The 19,531-nt window shown below is 48.1% G+C and overlaps 7 protein-coding genes across 7 annotated transcripts; 4 read left to right on the top strand and 3 right to left on the bottom strand.

Annotated features, from left to right (window-relative positions):
• Window positions 1-1,316: 1,316 nt before the first annotated feature.
• On the bottom strand, window positions 1,317-5,360 carry BP5553_09121 (WD40 repeat-like protein; the record flags this gene model as incomplete). The annotated part of the gene is made up of 5 exons (XM_032017744.1): window positions 1,317-2,099; window positions 2,151-3,876; window positions 3,925-4,913; window positions 4,978-5,004; window positions 5,061-5,360. The coding sequence occupies 5 exons, from the start codon at window positions 5,358-5,360 to the stop codon at window positions 1,317-1,319; spliced, it is 3,825 nt and encodes a 1,274-aa protein (XP_031866387.1).
• Window positions 5,361-5,670: 310 nt separating this feature from the next.
• Window positions 5,671-6,959, top strand: BP5553_09120 (uncharacterized protein; the record flags this gene model as incomplete). The annotated part of the gene is made up of 2 exons (XM_032017743.1): window positions 5,671-6,383; window positions 6,434-6,959. The coding sequence occupies 2 exons, from the start codon at window positions 5,671-5,673 to the stop codon at window positions 6,957-6,959; spliced, it is 1,239 nt and encodes a 412-aa protein (XP_031866386.1).
• Window positions 6,960-7,179: 220 nt separating this feature from the next.
• On the bottom strand, window positions 7,180-9,528 carry BP5553_09119 (uncharacterized protein; the record flags this gene model as incomplete). The annotated part of the gene is made up of 1 exon (XM_032017742.1): window positions 7,180-9,528. The coding sequence occupies one exon, from the start codon at window positions 9,526-9,528 to the stop codon at window positions 7,180-7,182; it is 2,349 nt and encodes a 782-aa protein (XP_031866385.1).
• Window positions 9,529-10,987: 1,459 nt separating this feature from the next.
• BP5553_09118 (Succinate-semialdehyde dehydrogenase) lies at window positions 10,988-12,717 on the top strand (the record flags this gene model as incomplete). The annotated part of the gene is made up of 4 exons (XM_032017741.1): window positions 10,988-11,536; window positions 11,616-11,848; window positions 11,948-12,225; window positions 12,290-12,717. The coding sequence occupies 4 exons, from the start codon at window positions 10,988-10,990 to the stop codon at window positions 12,715-12,717; spliced, it is 1,488 nt and encodes a 495-aa protein (XP_031866384.1).
• Window positions 12,718-13,073: 356 nt separating this feature from the next.
• Window positions 13,074-14,436, top strand: BP5553_09117 (Uncharacterized protein; the record flags this gene model as incomplete). Its single annotated transcript, XM_032017740.1, has 2 exons — window positions 13,074-13,321; window positions 13,371-14,436. The coding sequence occupies 2 exons, from the start codon at window positions 13,074-13,076 to the stop codon at window positions 14,434-14,436; spliced, it is 1,314 nt and encodes a 437-aa protein (XP_031866383.1).
• A 1,605-nt stretch (window positions 14,437-16,041) lies between these two features.
• BP5553_09116 (Uncharacterized protein) lies at window positions 16,042-17,726 on the top strand (the record flags this gene model as incomplete). The annotated part of the gene is made up of 3 exons (XM_032017739.1): window positions 16,042-16,152; window positions 16,211-17,030; window positions 17,080-17,726. The coding sequence occupies 3 exons, from the start codon at window positions 16,042-16,044 to the stop codon at window positions 17,724-17,726; spliced, it is 1,578 nt and encodes a 525-aa protein (XP_031866382.1).
• Window positions 17,727-18,240: 514 nt separating this feature from the next.
• Window positions 18,241-19,376, bottom strand: BP5553_09115 (uncharacterized protein; the record flags this gene model as incomplete). Its single annotated transcript, XM_032017738.1, has 2 exons — window positions 18,241-18,890; window positions 18,944-19,376. 2 exons carry the CDS (start codon window positions 19,374-19,376, stop codon window positions 18,241-18,243), a joined length of 1,083 nt encoding a protein of 360 aa, XP_031866381.1.
• Between the last annotated feature and the right edge of the window lie 155 nt (window positions 19,377-19,531).

Below are 19,531 nucleotides of genomic sequence, written 5' to 3'. Positions count from 1 at the left end.
ATAACCATGTTATGTTCTTGAGCAATCACAAGAAGTCAAGTACTTATGTTGTGTTCGTAAGCTCTTTTAACTGCATAGCTGAACGCACTTATTCCCATGTGCGGGGAGTTGTTTAGCGCTGCATTATACTCTTCAGGCACGGCTAAAAAGAACTTTTAATTTAACAAAGCTTGTTTAAATGAGACGAAAGTCATGAGATAGTTGAGTTGGGATTGTAACATCGTATGTCGTTCTAATCGGCCCTTGCTGACCTTGTTGCTCGTTGCAACAACCATTCAGGTAAAGGGCATTCCAAGTACTAAGCTAGACTTTGATGTGCTATGCCTGTTATTATCAACTCTATTACTAATTAGCATAGGTTTTAAGTGGTTAGTTGTGAGATTTAAATTTCAGTCCGTATGGGAACCACTTCCTTGGAGTGGAGACTAATAAATCGATTTGGTCTTATTAATTTTATAATTAGCTCCATTTAATTCCCTAGTCTATACGAAGTACTATGATGTAATTGAATTATTTCCTACCGTTAAACAAAAACCAAGTTAAATACCCCACACCAGTAGCGGAGCCCCCCGCGATTGTGTAACTATACGGAATATAGTTGGCCGCACCTCGGACCGACTTGATAGGGAATCTTCTGACTCCTGTACTATCTATTTGATTATGTCTTACCTATAATTCTCTTCACATTTGACAGTGTTACCATAGAGAAAGCTTAGAAACAGATGCCCCTGTTGAGACCAGCCCACATTATATTCACCCATAGGCGTTAACAACCAATCCCAATATCCACCTATTATTAGATTCAAAGGAGATCAGAAATATTAAGCTCTAGATTGTGTCAGAAAAATTAAAAATTCACAGCCTTCCGTAATTCCTAATCCCTTGGATCTTCCAAATGCCCCAATTTAGGTCCATAATTAGCTATTCTAACACTAGGTATAGGCTCTATTAGACAGCCACGACGGCTGACAGTCAATTTGGCAGATAATTTCCTCTAAAGGAATCCCATCACGATGCAGTGTAATTCACCATATATTTAGCTTAAAACTAGATATTCTCAATCTCATTTATAAGATATAATTAGTAGGCCGTGTAATGGTTGGAGGGGGCATAAGCCAACCTCCTAATTTATGTGATCATTACCAGATTCTCCTTACTTCAAGGAAAGCCAGTCATCGAGGTGAACAAAAACTTTAACCCTTTATTTATTCTATCACCATATATGCGACCCATCACCAAGCTGGGCACTCTTTCCGATGAATGGAAATATCACACCTATGTACAAAAGATCCGCAATACATAATAACAGGAAAATATCATATCCCAGCCGGCTGAGTAACACAAACAGGACAGCCATCCCTTATTTTGTCTCTCAGTAACCGGGCGTGCGTAACCTTAGCGCCGACACTATGTATCACAGCCCACTCCCCATTCTCGTCCAAATCTACGTCCGGCGGCGTTTCCGGCCGCGATTTATTTCGGTAGTTGAGTAAATGGCTGAGATGGAAGACGTGTCCACATGCAAAGCCGACGAGTGTTTCCATTTCGTTGTCAGACAACGGCTCGTGGCAACCGACGCAGCGACCAGGACCGGAAGGCGATTCGCCCTTGTGGTTGGGGGCATCCTTGACTATAACCTCGACATGATCTCGCCCTTTTTGAACTACATCAAATTTGACACCTTTGCGTTGGCCAGAACGAAGTGTGTCCTGGGCTAGTACCACTTCGCCCCTTAGGACTTTTGCAACCCCAGAACTGATGCTCCATTGTATTTCATGTTCTTTGATCATCCGACTGAGGCCCTCTCGTAGACCTTCAATCTCTAACCCTTCTGGAATGCGACGGACAAGTGTTACAGGATCAATTGCTGTCCCCACTTCTTCCAGGAGACCGCATATAAACCGTGGTTTATCCATTGAGTAATCGAGAAGATCTTCCCAGAGATCACTGTCGTTCTGCTCTTTGGCAAACGAGATAGCCTGCGAGACATCGGCCAGGCGATCAATGATGAGATACAGCGCCCGTTTGGTCTGGCCGGTTTTGGAGTATAGATAGACAAGCTCGGGAATATAGTCTCTCTCTTCGCACTCATGGGTTGCCTGGATCTTGTTAGTATCATATGAAAGGCAAGAACGAACTAGGGAAGGTACCTTTTCAAAAGTATAGGAAGTAGACGACTTAAGAAGGTCCATGAGGAGATCTCGGGCATATAGGGCAAATAAATGGACTGCGAGGTCCGCAAACTCATTGACAAGGATTCTACTTTCTGCCAGAAGCCTATCTCGACTCTCGCTCTGCCCATCCTCAATTCCATCGCCGCGCCAAAGAGAGCTCAGATAAAAGAATAGATAAAGAGACATGTGTTTAGCTTCCAGTTGGTTAACGACTACCTTCGGATGGACAATTCCTTGTCTGGCCTCATTGACAAGCAGGTCAATGGCTTCAGAGGTCAATTCTTGGAGCTCTTTGAGGGAAGCTGTCCTTTTCTGTTCTTTCGAGACGCGCAGCAGGATGATGCCAGGTATATCATCAGCAACAGCGTCGACGAGGTGGTATTCCTTGATCAAGCCCAGAGCAGTATCGGCATCCTGGAGGCGGATGTAACACTTCAAAGCTTCCCGAGGTCGTCCATTTGCTATGTGGAGCTTGCCCAGGCTCTCCATGATAATTCGCCAGTCTCTTCCAACCTGGCCATCTTCAACGCTATCCTCGCGGACATCACGATATTTGAGCTGGTTTTCTAGCACATTAGTGACGCTCGTAATGTCAAAGAGATTTGATGGCCATTGCTCAAGTAGCTCTCGCACCCTTGGGCGATTGTGGCGGATGTAATGACCAAGAAGGACCTCGTATATCTGCGAGGGAAGTGGAGGGCGTAATTGAGTCGTCGGTATAAATGATACTATCTCATCGAATTTCTTCGCCCCAACGAAAACGTAAACCCATTCTTCCCATTGCTGGGCCGTCCTCAAAACCTTTCCACAAATTTTCCCAGCAGCAACCCAATCATCAGTCTTGATCAGCTGCTGTATCCACAGTTCGCCGATACGACGTTTCTCCTTCTCAACGGCGGAATTGATTAACAGACTCGCAGAATCGGCCATTGTGGCGGAATCCTCATAGAAATCATCGTTGCTTGGTTGCGGAGATGTGTCAGGCCCAATTTCTGCGAGCTTTGCTAGCGAAGAAGATATTATCTCGGGGTGCTGATCAATCAGATCCCAGGTTTCCTGGTACTTCTCATGTTCTGCCAGCCATGACAGGTGGTCCGAAAGTTCCCTCTTTGTCGCCAATATACAATCATAAGGACTGTGGATAAATATTTTCATACCATGAGCCTCAAAATGCGGATGAACATTGTGGGTGGCGTGCCCCATTTTTGTTCTAGCAGTACTGGCCACACTTTCAGTTTTGTTACCAGATCCCTTGCTACCGTTACTTTGAATGCTTGCAGCGGAACTGAGGAGAGTTGCTGCATTGATTGTAGCATTCCACATTCCACTTCCCATGCCACTTAAAACCTCTAGTGTGCCGAGCGACGTCTGCGCAACAGGAGGCGCCCGGGTGGGAGGTAAGATACCAAGGTGGTAGTCCGTTGCGGATAACCTTTCAAATCGACTTACAGTCAAAGTATCTGTATCGACTTCCTCGGATGTACCGAGATCGATAAGACGTAGCTCCGGTGATAAGGCATTGTGACGGTGACGGATCCCACCTCGGGGTTCACTGCTGGTTGAGGCCGTCGATCCTTTTGACTCGTGCATCTTCGGGGGCTGATTCTCCTCATCTTTCTCATCGGGTGTGATATAAGCAAGTACAAGAAGCAAAGTAGGGGTATATAACGACAATCCAGAAATAATGCAATCCATGCGTAAACTATGTCTGTTAGCAAGGTACTGATAGATACATGGAAGGATGCTTTACATTTTGATAATTTCAGGGTATCCTACTGTCCGTTCTCCAGCATGTTTCCCAACACCAACGCCGCCAGGATGCACATTGATTATCCAAATTGTACCACCCCAGCCAATGAGGAGCTTTTCGATCCGCTTGTTGTCCTTAGGGACTTGTTGTTTTACCTTTGCACTAGCTGGTGATAATGCAGAGGCTTCCCGCATTTTGGCATCATCGTCGGGCTCGATATTCTTTTCGTCTATCCACTCGGCTCTTCCTTTCCACACCCCTGCCATTTCTTCCCATCCGTCGTCTTGTGGTCGGTCAACGTGGCCTATGCGTTTCCAGGCCGATTCGGCATCCACGGTTTCCAGGTGCAAGTTTGACCGCATGATCCATACACCATGTTCATTGATCCAGACAACGTATTTACCAGTTAAAGACCATTTTATCGTACTGATTGCTCCTTCGCCAGAATGCAGCACGGTATCTTTGCCCGTGCTGGTACCCAGGCCAATGGTGCCTAGCCAACCAGAGGCAGCCGCGGCCGCAGTCCCAGTAGTCGATGACATTGAGTTTGTGCCAGCTCTGCCACCCACGGTAAGAACGAGATTTCCCGCCAACCCACCAGAGATATATGTACGGTCGTTCTTATAATCTGGCGAAAGGGCCACAGCTTGTACCGGGCGGGCAAAGTCTCGCAGTTGGACATCTTTGAGGTCAACTAAAGACGCCACACAGACCTTCCCATCAATCGAGGATGTAGCTACATAGATCGCATTCGAAGGGGTGTTGGGTACACCTGGTGATTGCTGTGTTTTGGAACTCCATTTCGAGGCTTCGGAAGCTATGGACGGTGTTTTCTTCGGGGCTTGGTTTTGGGAGCTAACTTTACTGGCACCCTTGTAGGCCACGGAAGGTAACGGCGGCGGAAATGGAGATATAGATATGCTAGAAATCGATGCGGAGTGTGCGTGGTAGACTCGGACAGGCTGTAGAGATGGTAAAGATAACACATGCTATTCGATATAATTAGTTCAATGTAAGACCAACCGTAGCTAGGAATCTAAGGGGAAAACCTACAATGTTCCCGTTGTGAGTTCCAATAAACTGCAAGTCAGTCAGCATTGATATTGAATCCAAGAAACCAAATTCCAACCACCGACCATCTTGTCCCCAGCGACCAAGAACGCACTTGTAGCGTCCCCGTTCCGATATACAGCTCCAAGGTTACTCGTCAGTCGAGCGTACTTCAGCTTCGGCTCTTCATCCTCGTCCTCCTCGTCTTCATCATCGTCATCCTCTTCCTCGCCTTCACCCTCCTCGTCTACATCTTCGTCGTCATCCTCTTCCTCGCCCTCACCTCCATCGTCTACCGTGTCCCGTTCCTCGCTCGCAGGTCTTCGCTCTCCATGATTAGAGATCCTCGGGTCGCCATCGTCCTCGGACTGCGATTGTTGTGCCATGTCGACATATTCTTTTAGTCAAATCACATTGGTTGTTGTTGCTAGCAAGGGACAGTACGTAGGTACAGTAGGACTAGACCCCCTCCGCGACGACGTCAACCCTGAGCTCACGCGATTTAGCGAGCGAGCTCTGTTGTACTCGAGTATGATATTGTGCCGTGCTCCAGTCGCGTCAAACCATTGCATTTTCTCCTACATCATGTCACATTTTCTTCAACAAAACAATGGGACACTCCGCTGGATTACCCATGTGCATGGTTTCTAGGTCTCTAGAATTATCTCCACCCCTCGCGTTCCTGTCAGAGTCAAAATGTTGAACCTCAATCGACACATCCCCTCATCGTGCGCGCGACTTATCCTCAGCGATTCCAGCCTCAGACCGCAGCCTTTCCGCCACCTTCATGCTAAGTTTGCCTACCAATTCCCAAGGAGGAGAAGTTTATTTTCGTCCCATGCTATCCTGCAGGAAGAATCGATTTCTGGGAAAGCCAAGACATCCAATGATGGCACTTCTCCGCCAAAGCGGAAGACGATCCGCGCGCCCCCCACGAAGACGTCCCTAAGGAGAGTTGCAGTTGAGGCTCAAAGATCAAGGGAAAGCACGCTACGCCCGAGGAAGATGGTCGCGGATGGTAAAGGTAGCAATAGTGTCACTGCGGTCTCGGTGGCGGATCAATTCGACATGGATGAGGTAGCCCGCCTCTTGCGATCTCACGGCTTCCCAATCGATCCAGATAGCACTGGTTTTGAATTAGAGCAGGTCATACACACCCGGGGCGTTAATAATGGAGACATTTTTGTTTTCCCGTCTGGTTCTCTGGTTGCATGGTCCTTACCGGAAGATGTAGTCTCTGACCTGGCCACTAAGACTTTGCTCCCAGCTGCTAGAAACCCACACATGGATCAGATGGAAATGGAAGACTTGGAATATGCAGAAGTTGGAAATAGAGAAAATAGTAGCATCAAGGGAGATGTAATTACGTTGGGCACGAAACCAGGTTCACATAAGGATGAAAGCTCAACGTAGGACCCACGCAAGGTAATTTAATCTGCACGTACTAACTGGTGTATAGTCTAAGGGTAGATAAAACCCTCACCAAGATAGCTTTCTCCTCAGGCCTGGCTCGCTCGACCAAACTCGCGGTGTTGGAGACGATGCTTGAGAAGTATTTCGAATCAACTAGAACAATCCCCACGCTCCTATCTCGCGGCTTGAGATTGCCATTTAGCCGCAAGTTCATGCTTCAAAAAACAGGCGAATTGCTCGAGCTGAGAGCACAGTTAAACCACTATTCTGAGCTCACCGATTCCCTGCCAGATCTTTTTTGGGATAGTCGACAGGATCTGGGACTAGAAGGATACTACGACCAGGTTGGCAGGGCTCTCGACGTAGGCGTCCGAATCAAGACCCTCAACGAGAAGATGGATTATGCTCAAGAAATCGCGAGTATCCTTCGACAGACAATGAGCGAGAAACATAGTATCCATCTTGAATGGATTATTATAATTCTGATTGCAGTTGAGGTTGGCTTCGAGCTTCGACGAGAATGGAAAGAGAGGAGGGAGAGAATTGCGAAGGCAGAGGCAATCGAGACGTAAATATCTACTGTATACATCCTCATGGCGGATTTGATGCGGGGGTTGTAGCCATTAGAAAGTGTTTGGTACTGGATACCCTATTCTCCCATCATCGCACTAATTGTTCATTTCAAACCTCAATGTCTTACCTAGTGGCATACTCACGCAATCTCTAACAAAAAATAGTAAATAAAGCTTCAGCTAAAGCCTAGCTCAGACTACAGTTTTTAATACAGTGCATTTACATCTCGATATTTCCCTCATCAGCTTCATCCAAGAACCCCAATCCACTGTCATATCTTCTCCTCTTCTTTCCAGACCGTCTTCTAGCCAACTCCCCATCAAATAATCCAGCTCTGCGCACAGGACGCTGCCCTTGATCCTGCGTCACTATACTGTGCTCTCCCTCAACAGGGGCACTTCCCGCTCTTTGGCTCCTAATGGGGCCTAAAACCGATATATCGCCATTTGTGAAGCCCGTGCCCGCCTCGAGAGCGCGAGTCAACTGATCGCCTATAGCCCTTACAACAAAAATCTCTCGCTTCTTCTCGCCCTCAACCTGTGCTTCGAGAGCCTGGTTGTCTTTCCGTATCTCAATAATAGTGTGGTGTGCAGCCTTGAGTGCTTCGTTAACACGTTCAACCTCACTTTGTAGTTCACAAACTCGTGCGTCGCAGAGCGCGAGGGACTTGCCGTGCTCTTTCTCACGTTGCAGTGCCGTACTCTTCAACAGTTCGATAGTGGCATCTTTATTAGCCAGGGCAGCATCCTTGGTAGAAACGTGAGTAGCAAGCTGAGTTTGCACCTTAGAAGCAGCCTGGAGAGCAGCGGCCAGTCTGTGTTCCAGCTCTATAATAATCATGTTTTTGCCCTGCTCACTTGCACGAGTCGTATCATGTTTCAGCATCTCATCTCGGAGTGCTCCTTGTAATTCTGTCGCCTCGCTCTGCCATTGCGCTTCCTGGCGACGTCCCTCGGCCTCCATATTCTCAATCAATTTTTCCAGCCCTATCACTTCCTTTCTATATCCTTCCAGTGCAGATTGGAGCCTCTGATTGCTGATATCTTTTTCTTCCATCTCCCCTCTCAACTCGCCCATAGTTCTGTTTACATGTGAGATTTCTCTATGCAAATCGTCGGCGACGCTGACGCGTGTATTGAGCTGCTGTCTCAACAAGACTTCTTGCTCGTGATATTCATCAATAGTGCTTTCCTGTTCCTTGGCCTTGGCGAGCAGAACCCCAACCCTAGAGACAAGCATATCGAGTAATTTGTCGTTCTCAAAACCCTCGACGACTTCGCCCGGGGTCAGGTATTCTAAGTCGAGTCTTGCTCTCCTAAACTGCGTGGCAATCGCTTTGAGAGTTTCTTCGGGGCCCGCCAAAGGAAATCCAAGGCCGGTGATCTCGGTGCTTAGGGCCGAAAAGGCAAAGAGATGCTCCTTGGCATCGGATTGAGCGACAGCAAGCTGGGTGAGCACGGTGTCAAGTGCAAAATCTAGCTTTGTGTAGTCACAGGATTCATCGACTGGGAAGAATTCAGAAAGCTTTTCGGCGATACGTAAATGGTTATCTTCCTTCAAAGCAATTGCGGATGTCAGTTTCGCTAACTCTGCTCGTAGAGAATCGAGCTGCGACTTTAACGTGTCATTTTCCGGGTCCGGGATAGGTAGGCATGCTTGGACACCGGCACTTGTGGAGGAGATTAAACGGCAAGGTGTGTTCGGAACGGTCGATGGAGGCGATGGAAACGAAGTGTTAAGGCGGGTTGGGGTTGTGAGCATATCGCTATCTCCAAAGTTATCGTCGTAATTCGTGATCACATTGTCATCGTTGTCAAAATTGAAGGGGTCCCTCGCCGCCATAGTCCAGTTTGGACTTTGTATTGGATCTTCCTCTTTTCGCCGAAGCTCGGATCTCAGCTCTGATATCACTTGTTCCAACTCCTGGATCCTCGCGCTTTGGGCGCTGCCTATATTGACCGAGACCGCCAATCCAGACTCTTCTTCAATTTGAGTGGCAACTTCTTGTTCGTCCATCAGAGTCTGCACTTCCTGATCCTTGGCTGCTAATTCTTGCCTGAGCCTTTCCACCTCCGTCTTCCGTGCCCTTGCTTCATGCCTCTTGTCATACTCGATAATGTTTATCTCTTCGCTCAGCCTATTCCTCTTCAATCGCCGTTTGATCCTTCCATCAAGCACTTGCCGCAGCGGCGCAAACTGCAGGGTTCCGGATACCGGGAGATTGTATTCGGCGCGGTTCCATAACGCGGCGGGCGTTGAGTGGCGGCGATTCGATGCTGGTGTTCCAAGCGATGATCTCCCGAAAAAGGGAGTTAGGCCTGACGACGATGATTCGGTTTGAATTTCTGGGCATGGATCAGAAAATCGCACGCGTTTCTTTTCTCGTTTGGGAGTCTCCGGAGGGGTCGATATGCCAGAGGCAGTTTGGGAGGCCTTGGGTTGCGAGCGGGAGGAGGATGGAACGGAATTTCTGGTGGGCTCAACACTGCCGCGACGCTTTCTGCGCAATGCTACCGGCCGATCGTCGTTGACGATGCGTGTTGCTAGCTGATTATTGAGGCTCGCCATGTTGGCTGGCGCGATTGTGATTGTAGGTGACGGGGGCAACGGGCGATAAGGGTAGGAACTGGACCTCCCAGCTAGGTACTCGACCACTTAGTCACAGCAACTCGGAAGTATAAAAAAAACTTATTGCTGCAATGAAGAAAGGAGAATGGAAAACGCGATAAGATGCGGTGTGTACACTAAATGAAATGGCCAAGTAAACATCGTGTCGTTATGTTTACATTTTCCCCAACGCGGTTACGCGATTACTGACCCCTTATCGCGACCTCATCGGACAGGGGGATCTTCGCGAAGTCGCGTGACGGCAGAAACTGTTGGCTCGTGAGACGCGACAACAAAAGTTCTCAAACACAAGTTTAAAATACGAGTACTGAATGCATCTAATTTGTTCGTTTAGGGCGCTAACCCGAAGATGTCACTATAGTGCCAGCTTTTGCTGATCGAGGGGTTTAGCTTGCTGTACCAGTACGGGGATACTTGTGGTGGATGTCAACATCGACAAGGGCGTAAAGGAAGCTATGCATGAACCCCAAAACCACGAAGTTCAATACAGGTTTCTACTCGAACTCAGCGATCCATATTCGTTCCACGTCAATGTAGTTGGGAAACTCCCACCCATGGGACTAGTCCCGTTCCAAAAGGCCATCATTGCTGTCGCAATGCGGCCATCGGACTTTGCGAATCGCCCATTGCCCATTACAAATTGCAAAAACTGGGAGGCGCTGGATCTTGCTGCCGAATCCATGGCCAAGCTGGGCATGCAAGCAGTATTCGCATGAGGATAAGACCTGTGAGAGAGCCTGTATGATCATGGCCTATTCTGTATCCGTAATCTGTGTGGTATATAATTTCTACAGTTCGGCTCAACCCAACCACCTTCGGCATGCTCTCCAGGTACCTACCTAGGTAGATATATATAATACCCTTACGTATAGCTCTTTAATTCCATATATAGGTAATTACCTAGGTACGTACCTAGCGGAATGTTTGTTATACTTCTATATAGGAAATGAGGTAGTGTTATTCGCCTGGACTTGTTGAGTAAATGGGGACAACCAACTTAGGGGAGATGGATGATTAGTCCAAGCATATAACCGAAGCCGTCTTCAAAAGCCGACGGTCGATCCAGCTGCCCTCTTGTTGTGAAACTGTTCGGTACCCCGCATGTTGACGTTGACAGTCGCCCCGCAGCGACTGTGGGTAAGGTAGGTAAATATTTACTTTACAGTGGACAAGTTCATTCAAGGACTACCCTAATAAGTCACTAAGGCTAAGCGGTGCGCAAGTTTCGGTGGGGGGGCGTTAATCGAGCTGTTTTATTATTTATTGTTTCCATCTATCTATCTACCTATACCCAGTGCACCTATAGGAGGGAGTAAGTAACATAGCAAAACTCATCTTCCATTAAGACTTTTCGATACCCAACATCCGATTCGCAGCAGAGAGCCCGGTCAAACCAAAAATGGGTCCAACATCAATCGCTAACCTGAAAAGAAAAGATCTCTTCCAGACAAAAGGTTACATAAACGCGCAATGGATACACAGTCAATCAGGCAAGACATTCGATGTGATCAACCCTGCTACGCTCGAAAAAATCGCCACAGTGCCTGAAATGGGCGCCGCGGAAACAGCGCAAGCCGTCGAAGCAGCCCATGTCTCCTTTCAATCCTTCAAAAAGACTACAGCCCGCGAACGGGCACGCCTGCTTCGCAAGTGGAATGATCTCATCCTCGAGAACATTGATGATCTTGCGCTCATCTTGACCTTGGAGAATGGCAAGCCACTGGCTGAGGCAAAGGGTGAAGTTGCCTACGCGGCGTCATTTTTGGAGTGGTTTGCAGGCGAGGCCGAGAGGACGCATGGTGAGGTTGTGCCGGTTGCTAATCCGAAGCAGAGGATTTTGACCTTTAAGCAGCCATTGGGGGTGGCCGCGTGTTTGGCGCCGTGGAATTTCCCCATTGCTATGATTACGAGGAAGGTTGGGGCAGCGCTTGCAGCGGGCTGTACAACGGTAAGCTATTGATAATGCCCCATGTTTTCAAGGCGAGATGATGGTTGGCATGCTGATGGGGAATTTTAAATTTGAATAGGTTTGGAAACCTGCGGGCGAAACTCCTCTTAGTTGTCTCGCTCAGGCTGTGTTAGCTGAGCAGGCGGGCTTCCCGATGGGAGCTATCAACGTCGTCACCACGCTTGATCTTGTGGCCGAGGTGGGGATGGAGCTGTGCACGAATAAGTTTGTTAAGAAATTGAGCTTCACTGGAAGCACGAGGGTGGGGAAGTTGTTGGCTGAGCAGTGTGCTGGGAGTTTGAAGAAATTAAGGTGAGTTCAGGTCTCCAGGATGACACCCTGCCGCGCAGTGCTGTTGCGCTACGTTGGTAAATACACGGCTGATGCTTATTCTTCCGCCCTCTACTGTAGTCTCGAGCTCGGAGGAAATAGTCCATTCATCGTATTTGATGATGCAAAAATCGAGACAGCGGTTGAAGCGTGCATCCTAGCTAAATTTAGGAACTCGGGCCAAACTTGCGTCACTGCGAATCGCATCATGGTGCAAGCGGGCATCTATGACCAATTTGCAGAAGCGCTGGCTAAGAGAATCCAACAATTGAAAGTCGGCGATGGAACTGAGGAGGGTGTCTTTATTGGGCCCTTGACCCACGAACGAGCCGTCGACAAGGCCATGTGCCATATCAACGGTGAGTCGAAACTTCAACCTGTACTGTTTCTATCCATGAACAAGCTGATACGATGGGCATGTAGATGCAAAGGCGCATGGCGGCCAAATCATGCTCGGCGGGTCGCCGCTGGATCTGAATGGCAAGAAAGGATACTTCCTCCAGCCTACTGTTATCAAAAACATGAGTCGGGAGATGTTGACGACGCGCGAAGAGACGTTTGCGCCCGTGGTGGGATTGTACAGGTTCAACACCGAAGAAGAGGCTATCGAGCTGGCAAACGACTGCGAGGTCGGTCTTGGAGGGTTCATCATCACGGAGAGCATTCCTCGGTCGTGGCGGGTAACTGAAGCATTGGAGGTCGGCATGGTCGGTGTCAATCTTGGACTTCTCAGTGCTTGCGAGAGTCCGTTTGGAGGGATCAAGGAGAGCGGATATGGCCGGGAAGGCGGGCGGCAAGGTATTCAGGAGTATTTAGCGTTGAAATCGATGCTTATAAATGTCGATAATTAGGTAGCTATGTATTATTAGTAGGGTGCAAGTTAGCAATAAGCAACTCGTACTCGACTTCTAATCTGCCTATAACTAGATATTTCCTCTATGTACTCCTCCTGCGGCCGAGATACTATAGGAGGTACTATGTACCTATTATAAGCCACAATACGACACCTCCCTAACATTGCCCATCACACGCTTACGCGGCGATGACGAATGGAGCTTTCGCAGCAAGTCCGTCGCAGAGCACCAGGCTACTACCTGCTGCCTGCCGTGCTCTATCATTTGGATATTCTTCGTCGAACATTTCATGATCGTCTTGCTGCGGCCTTAAGCAGAGTGCAGGAACACTGTTACCCGGCTCTCGCCTCACGATGAAGGTACTCGTATCCAGCTCAGCGCCCAATGGCTATCTGCCCGGCACGAACAGCAACAATAGGGCCTACAGTGATAATACAGACAATGCCAATACAGCTTCAGCTTCTACAGGCGCCGCCCCACTAGGGTCGCGGTACCGCGATGAGGATCTCCCACCCTACGAAGAGACGCCGCTGATCCCTGCGGTCGCTGGAGCGAAGCAACTCCCAAAGCGACAACCAGAAGTCCGCAGACGTTGGTACCAGTATGTAGTTTTGTATTGACAATTTTTAACATGCTAAAACCTCTACTAGGCCGCCTCCCGATCTCCCGTTCTCGGGTCATGATGGTGGCAATAGAAGGGTCTACACCAGGTTCCCCGATTACTCCACCGATGCGGAAACTCTCAGGCAAATGGTTTACGAACAAGCCTCATATCCACCTACATACTATATGGAATTAACGGGCACACATATCGAAACCACTTATCGGGGGGGGAATGGGCTGCCGCCCTCGAGTAATCACCGTCGCTCTTCCCAATCCAGCGCGAACAGCGGCACAAAATCCGAAAACACCATCACCGACTTCTTCATCCGCATTAACATCACCCATCTTCTGACACCGGGGCCCAATGTTGGCGGCGAGCTTTTGCTCCTAGCAGATGATCAGAAAGGGTATCGAGGGGGATGCATAAAGCGCTGCACACCAAGTATCGGGTCTTCGGACATCGAGAACCAGCATGATGAGTTGAAAGCATGGTGTGATAAGTACGTCGCAGATCCCTCAAGACTCAAATCTTTCACGTTGACCCGGCAAGTCATCAACCATGATACGGAAAAACTCGACTCCCTTCTCCGCTCCCTCGTCGCATCGACGAATTATAGGGGCAAGGTCTCCATTCACTTCCCCATTGCACACGGCAGTGTCACGGTTTACAGCCCAGGAATACTCAATAAGTGGCGCATGACGACCTGGATCCGCTGGTTTTTCTACCTCACCTTCCTCTGGATTTTTAGTTGGCTGTTCTTGTTCATTGGAACCGCTAGATACGAAACTGTGATGGTTGTCTTTCCTTATGCGGATATATCGCCAGAGGAGGGAAATATGGGGTTCCCACGAAGGTCAACGGTTATGAGCGAGACAACCTGGTTCGATCTGTGGAAGCAGGCAATCAGACGAGGCGTATTAGGGAGGCTTAACTGTGGGCAGGGAGAAATAAACGATGAATATAGGCTTGCCACAGAGGAGGTTGCCGCGAGGGGGGCGGGCCACGGCGGCGCCGCGATAGTGTATCCGGATGGCGTGGAAGGATTATTTGGTGTGGGTACGCAGTTTGCAGGTCAGTGGCAAGAGCGGGAGAGTTGGGGGTACGATTGTTAGTGTCTTACATGCAGGATCTTTAGTAGGTATATGGGATGGGTTGTTGTGACCCCCGGCGTTATTTGGAAAGCTTCGTTCGGCATACGACGACATGATATACGTTACACCAGCATACCAGTATCTTAGACATATTCCGCTTAATCAGATAATCGGTCAGCGCTACTCGCATTCAGTAAGTAGTACCTTTCACTTGGTCTTGGGACCTTCAATAGTCAGCGCCAGAATTGTTGTGGTCGCATCAGCCATTGGGACGTCTTGAAAAACGAGGGTCTTCACGAAGCCACCTCCTAGTGGAGCTTAGCCTCTTTGACTCAGAAGGGTTGTCTAATGATAGGAGAGAAACGAAATTTTCGTCAGCCTCCATCGAGCAGCTTAGAAGCTTTTACTTTTTTTATAAATCGCTAATAGATGCCATTTTTCCGTGTCCTAGTTCTGAAAGAAGACGGGCTGTATCTTGGTTTTGGTAGATGATAAGGCTGTGGAACTTCTGGACGGCATGCGGCACCGTGCCGTGCCGCTTGCAGCTTGCTCTTACGTATCAATCGTTGGTTTTCGGTTTCGGGGGGAAGTTTTTCTTGGGCAGCACTCTTTACCTCTTGTTGATTGGGTTGAGTATTAAGGAACGATCTACCAGATTCATGCATCTGTCTTGCGCCACCAACCGTCCTTCGTTCCTTTGAACTTCAGCCCCAGCTCTGTGAACTCAAATCCAACAACAAGTAGCCAATAAACAAACCGCTCTCGTCACTTGCTTCCAGTTCTTTACTATCTATTCGTATCACTCCCTCGTTTACCCCTCATTTTCCCAATACACAGTTTGGGATTCTTTGACATGGCACCGCCACGCGAAAGCGGCGACAATATTATCACGAAGTAAGGGGCTCGCTCGCTTAGTTTGCCCGCCCCCCTTTCCGCGATGTGGCGCCCCTGGCTGACATGTAAGTCAGCTAATCATCACAACAACAGCCCTAATAATCGTTTGTGTACTCTTCTACAAATTATCAAGGACGATCACAGTTGGACGTTATAGGTATATTAATGGAATAATTAAGGTGACTGAAGCACTGAAACTTCAATTGACAGATTATACGGGTACAAACCCCGACGCTTAAATTAATACTTTATTTTAGTACAACCAGCGAACCCCTTTAGTTGGTGTGGACTTATAAAGCCACCAACAAGTAGGCCGGATCGGCTGACTTTCCTAAGCAAACTGGTTGGTGATTACCTCACATAACTACCTCTTTAGAATTGCTATAGCAATTCCACATTCTTATCTATTCTCTTGCTGACCCAGTGAGGCACATGCGGCCAACTGTATGCATGTATGTGACTTCTAACGGCACAGAAACGCACCATAACTATTTATCCTAGTCACCTATGTCTACCTTGGCATTCAGTACAAGACACCTGTTTATGATATTAGAAATCAATTTAGTCTCCCAATTCTGTTACCAAGACCTTGAGCTCCTGACTATCATATAGCCTTTTAGCATCTCTAAGCTCACGTCAAGCGCTGTCTTTAAGTGCAAAATCATTTTTGGTTTCTCCTTACGAACACTCAAGAGCGCTTTTAGTTTGTGACATAACAGCTCTACAAAGGCAATGGCTCGAGAAAAAGTTGCTATTGTGGGGAGCGGGATGGCAGGTCTTGCCACAGCATGGGCGTTACACAATGACCCTTCTCACAAGTTTGACGTTACAGTATTCGAAAAGGTATTACATACATGGTCCTTACAAGATGTGGCTACATTGAATTGCTGATCGATTGTAGGGCAATGCATGTGCGCTGGACGGTTACTCATATGCACCACCAGGTTTAACTCATTCCCGCATCGACATTCCTATGCGTGTTTTCTCGGGCGATTACTATGCCAATCTCTTCAAGCTCGTGGCAGAATTCAATGTTCCTGCTAAACCACGTCGATTCCTGTTTGTGTTTACCAGGGAACGACAGGCCCGTCCGTATTTTATCCACGCATCGAATGGGTATAGAAAGATCCCACCGCTCCCTATGCCCAATCCTGGTATTCTAGAACTCGTTCAACATTATGTCCTAATGCTCACTATGGCCCTTTGTTATGCCTTGTTTGCAATTGCAATCTACGTCTTCCCACCAAGGGTGGGCGGAGCAGGCCAAGCAAGCAAGACCGAAACTATCAAACAATATTGCAACCGACTCTGGCTTCCAAATTTCTTCTTGGATGACTATCTTGTACCTCTCTTTTCATCTGTCGCAACATGTTCGCATGAAGACTTTCGGAATTTTCCTGCAGTGTATATCACCGACTACAAAAAGTGCACCGCCGGCCAGAACCATAATTCGGTAACAACGATGCAAGATGTGCAATCAAAGCTCGTTTCAAATGGACTTCGCGTGAAGCTTCGGCATCCGGTAACAAAGATCGAGAACACTCCCCAGGGCTTGGTTCAGGTGACGCATGTTGACCTTGACAATGACTCTACTGAGTATGTGGAAGGGTTTTCTAAGGTCATCACTGCGACATCATCGCATGCCCTTGCGAAGTTATATGAACCTGCGAGACTTATGGCATCACAGCTTCCGATTTGTGAGGCAGAAGTCGTGGTACATAGTATGGCACAATCCTACTCCGCCGAGATATCCAAGCTAACATATCCAAGCTGACTATACGATTATGTCCCACGTCGTTTCAAGCCCCGGCGTCCTGTCTAGCAAGCCACTTTCGGAATTTACAGCCACCGAGTTCTTGAGCTCTACAGAATGGTTGAATCCCCAATCGTCCAATGCAGATATTCTAGCGTTGCAGACACGCCGTTCTCCTTCGGGCGAGGAATGGACTGAAGCTACCCATGTACATAGCTCGGGTCTCCTTGTAACGGTACGGCCAGTCATCTACCCGAGCAAGGCACAAGAGACCAGGACCGTGTACGGAAGCATGAATAAGACACCGCGGTTGCCACCAGCATATGTCATTGACGAAACCAAGGTCGCGCACAAGGCTGTGTTTTACCGTATGCTGTCAAATCCGCACCGGCGAGAGTTGATTCAGAGGGCTTTCTCGGAGAAGATTCCATCTGCCTCGCCAAACAAAGGTTTCGGTGACGAGGAGCGGCTTCTTAATGGCGCTAATGGACCAATTCAAGAGCGGCAGGAATGGCGAAATGGAGATGGACATGTTTATGCGGTAGGGAGCTGGCCCTGCGATAGTCTTACTCTTCTGGAGAATTGCGTACGAACCGGCTTGAAGGTTGCAGAGACATTGGGAGCGGAGGTACCATTTAAAGTGGTAGAGAGAACAGAGTTCTAAGCCAAGCTTTGTAACTCTCGGAGTCATAGAAAGCAGTCTCCCTAAAAAAGTGCCTCAATCCCACTATCCGAGTGAGAAACCGAAGTTTAAACCCACGATACTATCTCAGTTTGCGCGAAAAACGGCGAAGAATCAAATTAGATGATATAGACTTGTAGTTTTAAGACAATTCTGCCCTGGCACTACACGAAAATATCGTCTGCGCGTGTGATAAATGTGTTTTAGGGATAGGAGCGGCCGGACCTAGGGATTAGCATAGCAATAGCCTCTTATCCGTTATAATAATATTGATAAGTAGTGTTTGCTTAGTGGGGAGTATTAGTAAATGTATTGAATGTTGCGACTCCCCGTGGTGATATATTAGACGTAAACACAGCTATACATAATTATTTCCTGATTTATGCTTCGTCGCTGTAACGTCAACGATATATTAAACGAGCATCACTAATCTCGTGCTATTCGTGTGGGATTGTATTGCCGGGAGTGGCCAATACATTGGCCACTCGAGTGGTGCTCACACATACCGTAGAGCATCTCCTAGGGAGTATTGATGCGTCCGGCAAAAATCCTGCATGGAGCCGATGGACACAGGATTTCTCGGCTCAACATAACCATAGTAAGAAAATTCTGCTATGGGAGGCTCCCTCTCGCCGAAATGCATGTCTTCAGTCTGCACTCCCACATCTACATATTTTATCCTCTCAAGGTCAATTTGGTAGGTTCCTTGCGTCCGCAGCCTTGGAAGTGCTTTCTTGTTTTCCCACGAGTGCTGTATCGGCGCACCACCTATAATGATGCTCCGCCGCCTCTGGACTCTCGGAGTTTCTTGCTTGAGATCTATTCTGGTAAAAAGATCTGTTTTCCGCCGTTCTAGTTTTGGTGTTGCCGGTTTGTAGTCTAGGCGCTTGAGAAGTTCTTCTGGTATGCTGCTCGAGATTGTGTGCGCTTTTGTTCTTGTCAGACGAGCTGAAGGGGGAACTTCTTCTATCGATTCGCTGGTACTTATAGGATGTGAAGAATCGCGACTCGATATTTTCTCAAATTTATCAGAGGCAAAGAACTCATCATTCGACCCCAGAGAAACTTGAAGGGTCTCAAAGTTTCTCGTACTCCCATCTGGAGGAAACAGCCATGTATGGAGTTTTTCTGGTAATTTATGACTCTCTTCCATAAGATCAACATTTCTCTCTGCAACTAATCTGTAGGGGACGACAAACCTTGGTGGAATTGCCCATCCTTGTCCTCCCATGCCATGTAATACCGATCAAAAGCCCCAAACGCAACACAAATAATATTTTGTACCTCCTTCGGATCTTTCAATGCTTGCGCTCCATCTTCCTTTCTGGATCCTTGATCGCGAGGTAGATTCATTGGATCGTCATTCTCGGGACTCAATGTTTGTGGAGAACTCGCAACGGAGGAGGGAGAGAAGGAGTATGCGGTTCTGGAAAAGCTTGAGATTCTGTCCAGGCCGTCAGTCCTGAAGATATTCGATTTTTGCGAGGTGACGGTGGCTAACTCTGAAATTGAGCCGTACGAACTTCTTGAGGAATTTGAGGCTCGATCTGAATGCCCGGTGGTAGATGCATACGAGTTTCTCGTTGAGTTCGCCGTTCTGGCGTATGGCTCTGAGTCAGGGAAAGAATCCATTTCATCGTCAATATCGTGTCTTGGTAGGCGAAAGTTTTAATTTCTTCCTTCGATACTTCTCAAAGATACACCAAAGATGGATTCCAGAATCTGGCCATTCCCAGCGGCGTGGTCGTCCCTTCCCCACACGGCTGAAACCCTGTCTGTGCGCGTGG

This window comes from Venustampulla echinocandica (genome assembly GCF_003357145.1).
Source record: "Venustampulla echinocandica strain BP 5553 chromosome Unknown scaffold_9, whole genome shotgun sequence".
NCBI lineage: Eukaryota > Fungi > Ascomycota > Leotiomycetes > Helotiales > Pleuroascaceae > Venustampulla > Venustampulla echinocandica.
Note: the sequence above shows the minus strand (reverse complement) of the source record. Positions and strands in the feature narration are given on the sequence as shown.